The sequence below is a fragment of the Saccopteryx bilineata genome, chromosome 3 (assembly GCF_036850765.1).
Source record: "Saccopteryx bilineata isolate mSacBil1 chromosome 3, mSacBil1_pri_phased_curated, whole genome shotgun sequence".
In the NCBI taxonomy this organism is placed as follows: Eukaryota; Metazoa; Chordata; class Mammalia; order Chiroptera; family Emballonuridae; genus Saccopteryx; species Saccopteryx bilineata.
This window is the reverse complement of record NC_089492.1, coordinates 2823919-2840565: the sequence shown is the minus strand read 5'-3', so window position 1 is coordinate 2840565 and position 16647 is coordinate 2823919. Positions and strand designations below refer to the sequence as shown.

Here is a 16647-nt window from a genome sequence, read left to right as displayed (position 1 = left end):
CCAAGTCACTGTCCCAGTACATGTCAAATAAAATAAACACTTCTGTCTGTTGAACATTTGGGCCACTTTCAAATTTTCAGTTGTATAAACAGGCGGTGCGTGACACCTTTGTGTACAAATCTGACTGAATCCCGGACTATTTCCCCGCGACAGATTTCTAGAAATGGAATGACTGAGTCAGAGGTTTCAACATTTGGAAAGCTCTGGGTGTAAGCTGCCAAAATGCTCGCAGGAAGAGGCTGCTCAGAAAGGCATTCCGTCCTCTGCGGCTCACAGGCGCTGAGGGAACACCTTCCGTCGGCCAGAGCTCCTGGGCGCACCTGCACTTCCACGAGAGCACGCGAGGGTGCCGCGTGCCAGAGCCGGCTGCTGTGTCCACTCCTTACGTGCAATCCTAGTCTCTTCCCAGGCAAGGCAGGTGAAACGACTTATTTCTATTCTTTACACACAGGAATTCCCTAAGTTCTACTTTTCCAAAGACAGGATTTCAGGTCTGAACGAGAGAGGCCATCCCCAGGAGCCCCAAGCGTGCGTGCGTGCGTGCGCGGGTGTGTCGGGGCGTCTCTGTGCAGCGCCCCAGCCGGCCTCTGAGGCCAGGTGAGGACGGCACCGAGGAGCCACACGGCCCTCAGAGGGAGGAGGTCCTGTCACTGTCTCTGCCGCCTGGCGAAGCTGCACGTTCCTGTGGCCTTTTACAGGATGCTGAGATCTGAAGACAGTAAAGGCTGAGGCAGAGCGAGCCAAGTCAGACTCACACTGACACAACCTGACCAGAGTTTGGGGCTGCTCTCCCATCATGCACAGCATACACAACAAAGTGTGCAGATGGTAGTAGATGTGAGCCTCAACCCATTTTCCCATAAGGGCGCGCCGCCCTCACGGCCCCAGGTCCAGAGCACCACTGCTGCCTGCCTGCCCGCCCCGCCCCGCTGACACTGGCCTCCACCTCACCAAAGGGGGCGCTGCCCAGCGCTGGCCGCTGCGATCTCCACGTGAAGGAACCACCATGCGCTCGCGCTCTGTAAGATGCCCGCGGCCGAGCCCTGGCCGGTTGGCTCAGCAGTAGAGCGTCGGCCTGGCGTGCGGGGGACCCAGGTTCGATTCCCGGCCAGGGCACATAGGAGAAGCACCCATTTGCTTCTCCACCCCCCAACCCCCCTCCTTCCTCTCTGTCTCTCTCTTCCCCTCCCACAGCCAAGGCTCCATTGGAGCAAAGATGGCCCGGGCGCTGGGGATGGCTCCTTGGCCTCTGCCCCAGACGCTAGAGTGGCTCTGGTCGCGGCAGAGCGACGCCCCGGAGGGGCAGAGCATCGCCCCCTGGTGGGCAGAGCGTCGCCCCTGGTGGGCGTGCCGGGTGGATCCCGGTCGGGCGCATGCGGGAGTCTGTCTGACTGTCTCTCCCCGTTTCCAGCTTCAGAAAAAAAAAAAAAAAAAAAGATGCCCGCGGCCGTGCTGCAGCAGTCTGCTCATGGCGTCTGTGCAGCGCCTGCTCTGTGGCTATGCCCTGTCTGCTGTCAAAGGGCAAGCGGGAGACCCCCAGCTCCCAGACTGCCCACAGGCGGCCTGGCTGTGTGGCAGCGATCTGGGGACATGGAGCTCGCAGTCCGCCCTGGTCTCCGCTCTTGTGTTGCTATGGCGCTAAGCACTTCAAATTCAGGCATTCGATTCCAGCGCAAGCACTTGGCATAAGGAGGGAGCACATGGAAGGACGGGAGGGGAGGAGGGGGGGAAGAGGGGCGGTGAGGGTGTGGCCTGGCCCGGAGGTACAGACAGGCAGAGCGCTTTGCTGCTGTGGGTCTGCTCAGAGAGGACAGCCAGCCAAGCATTCACTTCTGGTCTCAGGACACAAAGCAGGCTTTGTGCAGACAGGCCTTTCCCATCCTAAAATTAAAACCCTGTGCTCAGTGCAGGCCACATCAGAAGCGGCTGAGCACAGCGATAAAGACAAGGAACAACGGTGCTCTGTATGCTGCGCCCAGTAGGAAAGAAAGTGCTCAGAACAGACCAGGGCTCTGCCCTTGGCCACTGGCGCTCGGGCCAGGGTGTGAGAGCCTGTGGACAGAGTCTATGGACTCTGAGAGACACAAGCAGAGCAGGGCAGGGCGGAGGGAGTGGGCACACCCCTGTGCAGGTGCTGCCACTGTAACACTCTGTGCTGACAGACTGGGATGAGGGTCCCAGCTCACCACGCTGCCTGACTAAAGGCAGGTGCAGTATTAGCGCCAGTAACCGTACAAACACGGATGCCCCAAAATGCAATGTCCAAAGAACAGCTGCTGATCCTCATCTATTAGAGAAAAACTGGGACATGTGACTGAGAAAGCAATGTATGCGTTCACTTTTTCCAGTGAAAACCTAACTCCTGGCCCTGGCCGGTTGGCTCAGCGGTAGAGCGTCGGCCTGGCGTGTGGAAGTCCCAGGTTCGATTCCCGGCCAGGGCACACAGGAGAAGCGCCCATCTGCTTCTCCACCCCTCCCCCTCTCCTTCCTCTCTGTCTCTCTCTTCCCCTCCCGCAGCCAAGGCTCCATTGGAGCAAAGGCTCTGGGTGCTGAGGATGGCTCCATGGCCTCCGCCTCAGGCGCTAGAATGGCTTGGATTGCAATGGAGCAACGCCCCAGATGGGCAGAGCATCACCCCCTGGTGGGCGTGCCAGGTGGATCCCAGTTGGGCGCATGCAAGAGTCTGTCTCTCTGCCTCCCAGCTTCTCACTTCAGGAAAAAAAAAAAAAAAAGTCTAACTCCTTTTCCAGGCTGTGTGGCTGATGTCACTGAGGGGCAGGGCTGCTACCCGCACAGCCCAAGGACCAGGCTTGCTGGGAACAATCTGTCACCAGGCCACGAGGAGACAGAAGGAGAGCATCTTTGGAAATTTCTAGAGCAGCCTGAAATAGTAAGTTTTAGGTCTGTTAACGTTCATAATTAAAACGTTTGGCTTCTATGCAGTACATCTTTTTGAAAATTTCCTTTGCTAGTAAGTGGCTCTTATTTAACAAGAGCAGCAGGTCCACAGTGGCTCAGACTAAGCTGGCAGCAGCTCCTCCTCACCCACAGCTGGACTAGCCCTCCTAGAAAGCCTCTCGGCCTCAGCGGCGGCATCTCCGGCATCACAGGACACACAGCACTCAGACACAGCAGGGGGGTACTAACCGTCTCTAAGAGGACCAAGGTTTCAAGGTTCCGGTGTAAAAACAATAAATCCAACACGAGGCCGTCCAGGTCCTGAGCAGTCCCTTCCGGGCTCCCCTGCAGAGCTGCTGAGAGCGGCTAACCCCTCACGCCAGCGATGGCTGCCTCCACTCAGCAGCAGCGAGAGTCCTGGGCCTGCCTGCAGGGCTCTGTGTCCTGTGAGGCCCACAACCCAGGCCTCTTAATGTTATCACATGCAGCTCACGGCGCTTAGGGAGCGCAAACTGAGCAAGAGAAAGCCCTCTGAGAAGTGAGTGGGTGCCCTCTACCCCTCCACTGCGTACAGTTCACCTGCAACCCTGCTCTCTGGGGAGTGTCTCATTATTCTGCAGATCAAGAAACTGAAGCATAAAGAGAGAAAAACATTTATGTGGGGCCATGGCAAGGGCTTTTAATTTTCACCCACTGACCCTAGTCCTGAGTCTTCCTTGTGATGCCATCCTAGAAAGGAGAGGCAGGATGGGAAGGTCCTTCTGAGTGCCAAGCTGCAGCCCACACTGTCTCCTGCCACCGCCATGCCCCTGGCCCCACTCCACCATGGCTTAAGTGGCTTCTGTGGCCTGGCCCCTTCACTCGAGTGCCTGGTCACTTGGGTGTCCAGTCACTCGGGTGCCTGCCTGGCCAGTGCAGCTGCCTTGCCAACCCTCTGACGCACCTGGCTCCCTCCCTCCCAGCTGGCCCTGGCCCTGCCCTCTCCCTGGGACGTTCTTCCCCGGCCCTTCTGGGGCTGGCCCTCTCGTCATTTCAGCCGCTCAGCCATCGCCGTGGCCTGTAGGGTGTCCCTCCCGTCTTGAGCTCAGTCCTCTGTCACAGCGAGGGCCTGACGAGGACAGGGAAGGAGGCCAGGGCATGCTGTGGTGGCCACTGGCAGGTTTCATGTCAGAGAGTGGCGGGACCAGGTTTGCGTTCTAGAATATCTCTGGCTGTGGCACGGACAACGGCCTGGAGGGAACAAGACTGAAGGGAGATCCCCATTTAAAACGCCGTGGGCGGAAGGAAATGCTGACTGGCCCCGCCCCCCGGCTCTCTGTTTCCTGCTAGTGAAGCCATGACTTCGCCCCGTTGTCACGCCAGAACTGCCCTGTCCTGACCGCCTGCTTGCTCTCAACCCCACCACCTACAACATCTGCCTCATGGAGACCCAATCAGATGGCGCAGGGATTACCGGACTCATCGTGGGAAACCAGCATGGTGCTGACCTCGAAGCCAACAGACCATGACCATAAACCAACCCTCTGCACTGACGGACATCCACTCTAAATCCCAGTGAAACACCACCAACAAAACCCTCTTCACTGACGGACATCCACTCTAAATCCCAGTGAAACACCACCAACAAAACCCTCCGCACTGACGGACATCCACTCTAAATCCCAGTGAAACACCACCAACAAAACCCTCTTCACTGACGGACATCCACTCTAAATCCCAGTGAAACACCACCAACAAAACCTTCTTCACTGACGGACATCCACTCTAAATCCCAGTGAAACACCACCAACAAAACCCTCCGCACTGACGGACATCCACTCTAAATCCCAGTGAAACACCACCAACAAAACCCTCCGCACTGACGGACATCCACTCTAAATCCCAGTGAAACACCACCAACAAAACCCTCCGCACTGACGGACATCCACTCTAAATCCCAGTGAAACACCACCAACAAAACCCTCTTCACTGACGGACATCCACTCTAAATCCCAGTGAAACACCACCAACAAAACCTTCTTCACTGACGGACATCCACTCTAAATCCCAGTGAAACACCACCAACAAAACCCTCCGCACTGACGGACATCCACTCTAAATCCCAGTGAAACACCACCAACAAAATCCACCACAGCCTGAGGAGGACGGTCAGTCGCCACCAAGCAGGAACGCAGCTCTGGGGGGCAGGGCTAGAGTCAACCCAGCAGAACACTCCGCGTAGCTAACTCACAGCAAACCTTTGAAAGGTTTCTTAAGAAATAAAAAAAGCCCATATATAAGATACACAGGCAACACTGTACAAAATTATACTTAATGGAGAAAACTATTATAGAAAATACCTTTAAAAATAAAAGAAAAGCAGGCAAGAGCCTATTTAATACAGAAGTTGGCAAGAGGTGCTTCAGGAGAGAAACATGAGGTCTAACAAACACTGAAATCAAGACAGGAAATGCTTTCTAGAAAGTGACAATTGTGTATTCAGAAAATCCAAGGAAATGGGTAGAATAGATTTCACGTGATAAATATTGGGAAATACAAGAAAAAGTCCTAAAAATAATCTTCAGATGCATACCTAAAAACACAGCGAAAAAGTTCAACGAGAACAAGATGCCCCGGTTATCAGTGACTGGAGGTCGTGAGCAAATGGGTAGCAGTTTAATAAGGGAAGTAAGATATCACTTAAAATTTAAAAAGCTATTTGGGGGAAATAAGGGAACTCAGGAACAAACTGTGGAGAAGGTCTTCCCACTGAGCCGAGGCAGCACACTGCGGGTGCCGCCCACACGGGCTACCCTGCAGACAGACGGCACTGCCCAGAGCTCCGGGGGGTGTGTGTGTGTGTGTGTGTGTGTGTTCTATGCAACTTCCTATGTGGGTTCTGAACATAACATGGAAACTGTTGGAGTGACAGTAATGTTCTATGCATGGGATATAGGTTACATGAACTTTCACATTTATCAAAACGCATCCAACTGCACACTTAAGTCTGTGCAGTCTATTATATGTAAATGATGTTAATTAAAAGAATAAAACCAACAACTACTGACTGGCCCACAGAATAAACGCAGACCCGAGCCTTTCATTTAGGACAGGTGAAATCGCTCAGAAGACTGGGTTAGTGCTTGACCTCACCGTCCACTTCCCCGCTAGCCGACTCTGGTCACGCCGAGCATGAGAACAGAGTCTCACGCAGAGTCTGAGAACAGCCGTGACCCTAAAAACATGGCATTACACAGCTGTTCTCTCTGGCTGGAATCTACTTCCCGAGCCTGTTGGAGTGATCAGTTCCACTTTGTCTTAAGCCTCGGCTCCAACTTTATCTCAACTGTGACCCTCCGACTCCCTCCGGCGTGGGCAGGTCTCCGTCACAAGCGCAGCGTAGCAGCGGTTCCCGCAATGCTCAGGAGAACGCTTCATTCCACAGTGGTCGTACAGAGGGCACTGGCATTGACACATGTGAACTCTCGTTTAGAGAGCTGGTAACATTCACTTTGAACACAGATCAAAGTGGGAGAATTGGCTGCCTGGACAAGATGTGGGAAACGCAGGGCTGGTATTTTTAGAGCTGAACTGATACCCAAACAGACTCCGATCAGCACAGTCAATAGTAACCACTTTCTGAAGCTTGTCTTATCATCTCAAGACATGCTTTAATTAAGTACTTTAGAATTTTGTCGTCAGAGTAAACCCTCACCATGTCCACCTAATGTCCACCTATCCCAGTGGACCTCGCTATGCACACAGGCGGGGCACAGGCCGGCGGTGCCTGTCAGACCACCCGCATGGTCCTCTCCTGCATGCACAGCACAGACAGCCCGTGGCTGGGACCACAGCCCGGGGCAGGGCTGCAGGGTGGCAGGTGCCTGTCAGACCACCCGCATGGTCCTCTCCTGCATGCACAGCACAGACAGCCCGTGGCTGGGACCACAGCCCGGGGCAGGGCTGCAGGGTGGCAGGTGCCTGTCAGACCACCCGCATCTCCTGCATGCACAGCACAGACAGCCCGTGGCTGGGACCACAGCCCGGGGCAGGGCTGCAGGGTGGCAGGTGCCTGTCAGACCACCCGCATCTCCTGCATGCACAGCACAGACAGCCCGTGGCTGGGACCACAGGCCGGGGCAGGGCTGCAGGGTGGCTCTGGCTCTGCCACACTGGCTGGGGACTTCGGCCAGCTTCTCCATCTTTGAAATGAGGATAATAAAGGGACAGGTTCACATCTTTTACCCATTCCCCGAATCTAAAAGCACAGAAGAATTATATATATATTTTAACCGTTTGAAGCAAATTAATTTCATGGCAAAACCTGACCTGAATGGATGTGAAGCCTGTGTACCTGTGGATGTAAATGTGTGAGTTTGGCCATGGAAATAGTGCTTTTGTCTCTGGATGCTATTGAAATATTGCACAGTATCTGGCATGTGCACCATACAACACTAGCTTTCTGAAATAAAAACTACTGAGTTCTGAAGCATAAAGAACCGCAGAGTTCTGACAAAGGTTTTGGGTGGTTGGGAAGACAGGATGATTTTACTTAAGAGAACGAATGCAGGACAGTGACTGGCAGGTGGTGATACTGCGTTCTAGCTGTGCTGCTAAACTGTGACAAGGGCGCGTGCCACGTAAGTGTGCAGAGACCTGTCGCAGTTCACTGAGTGTGAGGTGTGTGGGAGGCCCCCTCCTAAGGTGACCCAGCTCCAGGTCGCAGGTGAGCACCGCGGGCAGGCTCGCTCGGGTCAGCTCCAGACACCAACAGCGAGGCCCTGGCCAGGCCCCAGGTCAACAGCTGCTTCCTGACACACACCAGTGTGCAGGCTGCTTTGTACAGCTTTAAACTGGAGTGTAAAAAGTGAGAGCCACGTGGAAGGGATGAAATGAGAACCCCATGTCGGTGGAGTCCGCAGAACCCATCTGCAGCCGTCTGTCTAAAACACTGTGAGCTGACGGCATGTCTCTGGGACGTGCGGTGATCAGGGACGGGTCGGCCTCCACCGTCACTGGTGTCTAGACCCTCAGCACGAGAATATCTGCTGAGTCCACGCACGAGGGCCATCGGAACCACCCAGGGACAGTCCCCGCTCTCAGTCTTGAGGAACGGGTGAGTGTGGCCCCTGTCCCGCCATGTCTCCTCAGGCCACTGCAGGAGCGCTGACAGGGCTGACCACAGGCGTGGGTCCCGAGGCTGAGTGCACACAAGTGCTTGGCAGAGAGACGCAGAGACGGCTGTGTCTCACCACTTCCTCTGTCCCCAGAGGACTTCCGAGCGCTGTCAACAACAGCTGCCCGCACCCTGCCACGCGGGCGGAGGTCTGCTTCTCAGACCCGGAGGAAGAGGGCGCCGGAGCCAGCCCCGGGCCGGGCCGTGAGCGGCACCACGCAGCCAGGGGACGTGCTCGTGTGCGGCTGACACCTGGGGAGCTGTTTCTGTAAACACAGTGGTGACACAGACACCAGACAGGCTCACACCTCCGAGCCCACAAGGCCACTCTTAAAACCACAGATATTTATACTGAAACAAGTAATTCAAGAAAAGCAGTGCTGGGGACGGCTCCATGGCCTCAGCCCTGGGCGCTGGAATGGCTCTGGTTGCAGCGGAGCAACGCCCCCTGGTGGGCGTGCCGGGTGGATCCCGTTGGGTGCATGTGGGAGTCTGTCTGTCTGCCTCCCTGCTTCTCACTTCAGAGAAGTACAAAAAAATAAAAATAAATAAAAAAAATGAAAGCAAACGGCCCAGCCGTTTGTGCGCAACCAGGGGCACAAGTAGCTCTCTGGCCGGAGACGATGGAGCTGCGCAGGTGCCACGGAGCCGGGAGGGGAGAAATGCCGAGCGCCATTACCAGAAACCTCTCCTCCTTCTCCAGCCAGCGCTGGTCCTCCTCCATCTCCTGCTGCTGCCGGATCAGCCGCTCCTCCATCAGCTGCGTGGGCAGCACTGGCCCCATCCCGCGCAGGTCCAGCGCCGCCGGGTCCTGCGGGGTCAGAAACGGCACTAGGTCGCCCAGACGGCCCGTGGGAGCGGCTCTGCGGGAGGCTATGAGTGAACACAGGCACGCACCACTAACGCCACAAGCCTGCGCTCAGCTGCACAGGCAGGGAGGTGCTCCAAGGCAGTGGTGGTCAACCTGGCCCCTACCGCCCCCTACTGGGCTTTCATGGTGGGCGGTAGCAGAGCAACCAAAGTATAAATAAAAAGATAGATTTAACTATAGTAAGTTGTTTTATAAAGATTTATTCTGCCAAACTTAGTGAAAATCCAACATAAAGTACTTGGTAAGTAATTATTATTATATGCTTTAACTTGCTGTAACTCTGCTTTATAAGTTTTATAAAGTAAAGTTACTTCCCTACTTTATAAATCACCATGACTGTGGAACCGGTGGGTGGTTAGAAAATGTTACTACTAAGAGATACAGAAGTGGGCGGTGGGTATAAAAAGGTGGACTCCCCCTGCTCTAAGGCGTCACTGAACACACGTGCAGTGGGGTGTTGTCAGTGCGGGCCCGCTGTGGAAGCCACCTGGGAGCGGGGCACAGAAGGACACGTGACAGGTGCACACCACCGTGCTGACAGGAGGTCCGTCGGCCGGCTCCGGCCTCGGGCTCAGGTGTGTGCTACTTCTAATCCACCCAGGGTGCTGCCATTCAGTACCAGACAAAGGTACTGAAGATGGTGGCACCTCTCCTTTCTTCAGTAATAGACTCACCGGCTCAGAAAGCACCTGAGCACATGGCGCGCCCTGATCTGAGGCTCAGAAATCAGAGGTGCCCCAGGTAGAGCTGTCAGTTAACGAACGGAAACCCAGGAACACCCAGTTACCTCCACGCTGGGCTGCCACATGGGCATCTCCTGCGGCCTGTGGTTCCACGAATCTGTTTGGTCCAAAAGAGATGCCGGCCCCGGATACACGCTGCCGGCCATGGCGGGGATTCCATGGGGACCAGGGTAGCCGGAGACCTGTGGGCAGAGTGGCGGGTCACGTTCTGTCGTGGTGAGCTCTGCTGTCTGTGTGCAGGGTAGTGACTGAGATCACAGACAACGCTGTGGGCAGAGTGGCGGGTCACATTCTGTCGTGGTGACCTCTGCTGTCTGTGTGCAGGGTAGTGACTGAGATCACAGACAACACTGTGGGCAGAGTGGCGGGTCACGTTCTGTCGTGGTGAGCTCTGCTGTCTGTGTGCAGGGTAGTGACTGAGATCACAGACAACGCTGTGGGCAGAGTGGCGGGTCACGTTCTGTCGTGGTGACCTCTGCTGTCTGTGTGCAGGGTAGTGACTGAGATCACAGACAACGCTGTGGGCAGAGTGGCGGGTCACGTTCTGTTGTGGTGACCTCTGCTGTCTGTGTGCAGGGTAGTGACTGAGATCACAGACAACGCTGTGGGCAGAGTGGCGGGTCACGTTCTGTCGTGGTGAGCTCTGCTGTCTGTGAGCAGGGTAGTGACTGAGATCACAGACAACGCTGTGGACAGAGTGGCGGGTCACGTTCTGTCGTGGTGACCTCTGCTGTCTGTGAGCAGGGTAGTGACTGAGATCACAGACAATGCTGTGGACAGAGTGGCGGGTCACGTTCTGTCGTGGTGACCTCTGCTGTCTGTGTGCAGGGTAGTGACTGAGATCTCAGACAACACTGTGGACAGAGTGGCGGGTCACGTTCTGTCGTAGTGAGCTCTGCTGTCTGTGTGCAGGGTAGTGACTGAGATCACAGACAACGCTGTGGACAGAGTGGCGGGTCACGTTCTGTCGTGGTGACCTCTGCTGTCTGTGTGCAGGGTAGTGACTGAGATCACAGACAACGCTGTGGACAGAGTGGCAGGTCACGTTCTGTCGTGGTGAGCTCTGCTGTCTGTGTGCAGGGTAGTGACTGAGATCACAGACAACGCTGTGGACAGAGTGGCAGGTCACGTTCTGTCGTGGTGAGCTCTGCTGTCTGTGTGCAGGGTAGTGACTGAGATCACAGACAACACTGTGGACAGAGTGGCGGGTCACGTTCTGTCGTGGTGACCTCTGCTGTGTGCAGGGTAGTGACTGAGATCACAGACAACGCTGTGGGCAGAGTGGCGGGTCACGTTCTGTCGTGGTGAGCTCTGCTGTCTGTGTGCAGGGTAGTGACTGAGATCACAGACAACGCTGTGGACAGAGTGGCGGGTCACGTTCTGTCGTAGTGACCTCTGCTGTCTGTGTGCAGGGTAGTGACTGAGATCACAGACAACACTGTGGGCAGAGTGGCGGGTCACGTTCTGTCGTGGTGAGCTCTGCTGTGTGTGTGCAGGGTAGTGACTGAGATCACAGACAACACTGTGGACAGAGTGGCGGGTCACGTTCTGTCGTGGTGACCTCTGCTGTCTGTGTGCAGGGTAGTGACTGAGATCACAGACAACGCTGTGGACAGAGTGGCGGGTCACGTTCTGTCGTGGTGACCTCTGCTGTCTGTGTGCAGGGTAGTGACTGAGATCACAGACAACGCTGTGGACAGAGTGGCGGGTCACGTTCTGTCGTGGTGAGCTCTGCTGTCTGTGTGCAGGGTAGTGACTGAGATCACAGACAACGCTGTGGGCAGAGTGGCGGGTCACGTTCTGTCGTGGTGACCTCTGCTGTCTGTGTGCAGGGTAGTGACTGAGATCACAGACAACGCTGTGGACAGAGTGGCAGGTCACGTTCTGTCGTGGTGAGCTCTGCTGTCTGTGTGCAGGGTAGTGACTGAGATCACAGACAACGCTGTGGGCAGAGTGGCGGGTCACGTTCTGTCGTAGTGAGCTCTGCTGTCTGTGTGCAGGGTAGTGACTGAGATCTCAGACAACGCTGTGGGAGCCGGGCAACGGCCCCAGAGTTGTGCATGTCCTGCTCCTGGCACCTGCGTCTATGGCACCTTACATGGCAAAGAGACTATGCAATGGATTTCAAGTAAGGAACCCTGACCTGGCAGATGATTCTGCACTGAGTGAGCCCAGTGTGATCACAGCAGGGACGCAGGAGGGCCAGAGGGAGATGGGACTCGGTCAGTCAGAGACACAACGTGACTGGCAGCTCTGCAGACACAGGAAGGAGGCTGTGAGCCAGCGTGCAGGTGGCCTCTGGTGGCCTTCCAACTGCAGCCTCAGAGAAAGGGGCCTGCCACGGCCGCACCAGACAGTGGGTGCACACAGGCCTGGACGATCAGAAATTACCTACTTGGAATCTTGCACTGACCGCATGCTGGGAGCAAAAGCAGCAGGAGGGCACACAGAGCTGTTCTGGACTCCTGCCCACCCAACACACAGACCCGATGTCTGCCCGACGACAAGGGCTGCTGCTGGGAGAAGCCCATCCCCAGGCACCAGCTGTGGCGACTCAGCTAGCGAGGAGCCCGTCAGCTGGACACGGAGAAAAGCACCCAGGCGGGAGGAAAACGGGAGGACTTCTGTATCTGGTTCCCTCCCTCAGTCACGGGGAGACAGAGAGCGACACCTGCATTTGCTGCCATGACTCACAGGGCTAGGGCCGCATGACCCGGTGGTCAGTCAGGTTTTTAATGAGATAAAGAACAGCCGAAGAGCCACACACCCTTCAACAGAGGGCTTATGTATCTGTTAGGTCTCCAGGCATTGATTTATACCAACACTCCATCCAGATGATACGTAATTAATAAATAGTTAAGATACACAGACAGTTCTCACAGTTTACCTGAATGAAAATATTTAATAAAAATTCCACTAAATATAAAATGATATACTACTGCTATATTTGGTCAGAAAAGACATATTATTGCCAAAGAACTGTTAAGAATTTTCACAACAAAGTGGTTTCAGATGCTCTAAGGCGGTCTCTGTGCTACGCTGCGCACAAGACAGGACCAGAGGGCATTTCCGGTTAGAGAGGAGCGTGAAACGCCATCAGGAAATGCTCTACAGTTGTTTTCACTTAAAACATAAGAAAACGAGGGGCCTGAGAGGGTTCTTCTCTCATTTCCGCGATGAGAAAAGCGAGCATTGTAATTCACTCACTGAATCTGTTCCACACACAGTTCTAGGCACATCCAGTCCAGATGAGTCCCTATCCTTAGGGCGACAGACCCCACGGCCAGCACGATGGAGACCCGGCGTCCGTCCCGGGCTGAGACCCAGAGGCCCTCTGGGACGCGCGTGCCCGTGTCCCTGCGCAGCTGCGTGGGCTCTCCGAGCTCCGAGTCCGACTCCTGCTCAGGGCCCAGAGCTCGGCCTTCCCGTCCCTCAAGGAAGCTGACACCTGCCCTCAGAAACCAGTCACTGACTGCTCCCAGCCCTTTCCTTCCCAGGACCCCTTCCACACTGTGCAGGTCACTTGTCTGTGAGGCTACCACCCTGCCACGTGTGCGTGTGGCATCCCCTGGCTGTTCGGACACTTGTGAACCTTATTCTTGGCCTCCAGGAGAACTGCCAATTGAGTGCCACTTTGCAGAGCGTGCGCCCGCCCGGTCCCGCGTTCCCAGGAGCAGGGGAAGGAGCGGGCCTGACAACCATGGGCCCTGGGACATTTGCCTCAACGGCTTTCAGATGAGTGACTATGCGCAGCCTCTGCACGCGGATGTCTGAACAACAGTCACTTGGACAATGGCCAGGCTGACGACGCCTGAGCTTTCTGCTTGCCAAGCCATACTCATAAGCATGCAAATAAAAAACACAAACGTGGACAGCACCCCAACCCCACGCGTGCCGAGGGAGGGCAGCCTCCTCGCCCTGTGGCGTCAGCGTACCTGGTAGTGATTGGTCTGCACCATGTGCTGGGGGCTGGGGTAGAACCCTTCGCTGGACCTCGGACTCGGGTAGCCAGGTCTGCTGGGCTGCGAACAAACCAAGAGTGTCACACAGGTGAGTATTTTGACGATTTTGATAAATCTACGTTTTATTGAAAATAATAGGAAAAGATATTTCTCAGAAAGAGCTTAGCTAGGAAGAACGACAAAGGGTACCAGGACACTTCAGGGGGTTAGAAACAGTCTTCTCAACAAAGGGTGCTGGGATCATGGGGTGTCCCACGTGAGGACAGAGCGCTGGACGCCGTCCTCACAGCACGCACAGAGGTGAGCGTGGCTGCGGGTCTGAATGTGAGCGCTGAAACCACATAGCTCTGTAAGGGAAGCCAGGGAGCAAATCTCTGGGTCAGGCAATGGTGTCTAGGCTATGACATCAAAAGCTCGAGTTACAAAAGAGAAAAAAAGGGATAAATAGGATTTCCTCAAAATTAAAAGTTTTTGTATTAAAAAAGAAAGCTTTTGTGTTGCAGAGGACACCATCAGGAGAGTGAAAAACAATTCACAGAAGGAAGGAACTATTTGCAAATTGTACGTGTCTGATAAGAAAGTCACATCCAGAATAAAGAGCTTTTGTAACTCAACAATCACACACATTCTAATTAAGCAGTGGGCACTTGAGTAGCCCAGGCCCAGGAGAAAGATGCGCCAGTCGCCGCTGCGCCCTGCGTGAGAAGATGCTCGCGCCCGCGGCGCCACAGGGAAGCAGGCCTAGACACTCCCGCTCTGCCCCGTGGTGGCCGCGCGGCTGGGGCTGAGCGAGGGACCCGCCTGGCCTCCTGCTCCTCTCTGTAAAGTGGGAGGGGCTGGAGAACTCCCAGGTCACTTCCAACGCTAAAACCCTCTTTCTGCGGGAAACACCTGCGTGTAAATCTCACAGAGAAGAACGTTTGGTCTGAAACGGGAGGTAAGTCAGTGAAGTCTCTCAACCTGAGGGACTTAACAAGGTGGGCGCCCCCCGTCCTCCAGCGACATTACAACCAGAGCCTGTGGACACGGTGCCAGTCCGCCAGCCTGGGCGAGGGGGGGCGGGCCCCAGGACCCGCGTCCCCTGGACGACACCACTTCACGGAGCTCAGGGTTGAGTCGGAGGGCGGCAGCGTGTAGCACCTGGCCCCAGATCCTGTACGCAGGGACGCTGCCCTGTTCGCATGGAAAAAGGCAAGCCTGGCAAGGACCGCCCAGAGCAGCGGCCCCTCCACGCAGCAGCCCCCAGACTCAGATCCTCCTTCAACAAAGGGCAGCAAGTGAGGACACTGGGAAGGGGTAAAGCCAGGAACCACGGCCAGGGCCACTATCACAGCAGCCTTCTAGCCTATGCAGGTTAGCATTGGATTCGGACAGTCGGTAAAGAAACAACGGAGCCACAAACTGGTGGGCCATAGTCTTTAATCCTAGCTTGTACCCGGCGGGCAAGTAAAAACATACACTGGGCTCCAAAACCCACTCACACTCACATTCAGTGCTCACAAAGCCACTGACTTATCCGAGTTTCCTAGAATCAAAGGTTTCTAGCTCACCAGACTGATTCACCTCTGTTCCCCATCTCCTTCCTTATCCCAGATACAAACTCTACACAAACTGGCATCTCACTCAGCACTCCGCCATCTTGGCTGCTTCTCCTGCCTCCTCCACGTGGCCTCCTTCTGCTCTCTGCTCTGCTCTCTCTAATCATCCCAGGAACCAAGAGCACAAGCTCCCGCTCCGTCCCCATTTTATAGTGTAGAAATCCAAACCTTTAATCCAATATACAAAATAGGGAAGTCTCTAATACAAAGTCACTTCTCTGAGGCATGATTGGATTGTACCACCCCACATCAAAAAGGGTGGGACAGGCTTAATCCCAAAACCAAGCCCCAGGCTACAAGGACTCTGCCTGCCCACAGAGACACACATTAATATCACCTGGGCGACGGCCTCCTCGTGGGCAGCGTAATCTTTAACAAAGTGAGCATAATACATTTTATCTGCCCAACAGAAGGTTCATTTCAAACCAAAATAACAGGTAAGAAGAGGGCAAAGCTTTCCTGTAGAGAAAACTGCTGCCTGGAGAAGCCTGCAGGGTCCTGTCTTGCTGCCGTCAGCTGTGCAGGGCACGGTGCAGTACGGACAGGCCTGCTCTGTGCCGCCAGCTGTGCAGGGCTCTGTCCCCGCAGCTCGGAGGCAGCCCACCTCCCTGAGCCCTGCGTTCTCAGTGACAGCATGGGGGCAGGGCTGTCGTGAATGCTCAGTAAGTAACATGTGAACTTCTTCCCCAAGGACGCCTTCCCCAGAGGCACTGAGAGCCTCTCCAGCTCCCAAGCACGATGGCTCTGCAGGCCACCGCATCTCTCCCCAAAGACGGGACCATGGGCGTGCCGAAGGCAGCTGTGGCATGGAGGGGATTTCTGCTGACGTCCTCCCAAGAAAGAGGAAACGGAAGGGAAGGCTGGCACACCCCAGACCAGCGTCCTTGGTGGGCGGCGGTGCTCCTGGTGGGCCTCGAGGTTCTGAAACGCCGCTCCTGACCATGATGGTGGCGCGCGAGGCGGCCTCTTCCAGACCCCCTTTCAGCCTCACGTGGGCAAAACAACCAACAGGTCCTGCAGTGGGAGCTGGGCTGACTCCACCAGTGCACGAACACGGTATTTTCATAGTTCACCAGACAGAAGGTTCCAGAACAGCACTACCGTGCATTCTGAGGGACACTTGCACTTCACCAGGATTCTCTGTTCTTCTAGGAAAATCACATCACCGACACGTGAGGTGCGCATACGCTGCAGCCGAGGGCTGCACCAGTCCTGTCACGTCACGGTGGGCCACACGCGGGTACTAGCACCTGGCTGTCAACATGCCTCCCAGGATCACCACACCTTTTCAAGAGGTGTGATATTTAACAGGCGTGTGCATGGCGCTGTTACACTCACTGCTCCTTCTCTCATCCAGGCAGCAGTCTGCGGACAGAACTGGTGTTCTGACAGCACTGCACACTTCACTACCGACATGCTG

The 16647-nt window shown here is 55.3% G+C and overlaps 1 protein-coding gene across 16 annotated transcripts in view; it reads right to left on the bottom strand.

Annotated features, from left to right (window-relative positions):
* PTK2 (protein tyrosine kinase 2) overlaps nt 1–16647 on the bottom strand; it is a 197514-nt gene that overhangs the window by 13228 nt on the left and 167639 nt on the right. For all 16 annotated transcript variants that reach the window (XM_066265588.1, XM_066265595.1, XM_066265596.1 and 13 more), the window contains 3 exons: nt 13603–13689; nt 9712–9849; nt 8733–8864 (listed from right to left, as the gene is read on the bottom strand). In XM_066265588.1, the coding sequence (XP_066121685.1) occupies nt 8733–8864; nt 9712–9849; nt 13603–13689 (357 nt within the window). The remainder of the gene's footprint in view (nt 1–8732; nt 8865–9711; nt 9850–13602; nt 13690–16647) is intronic.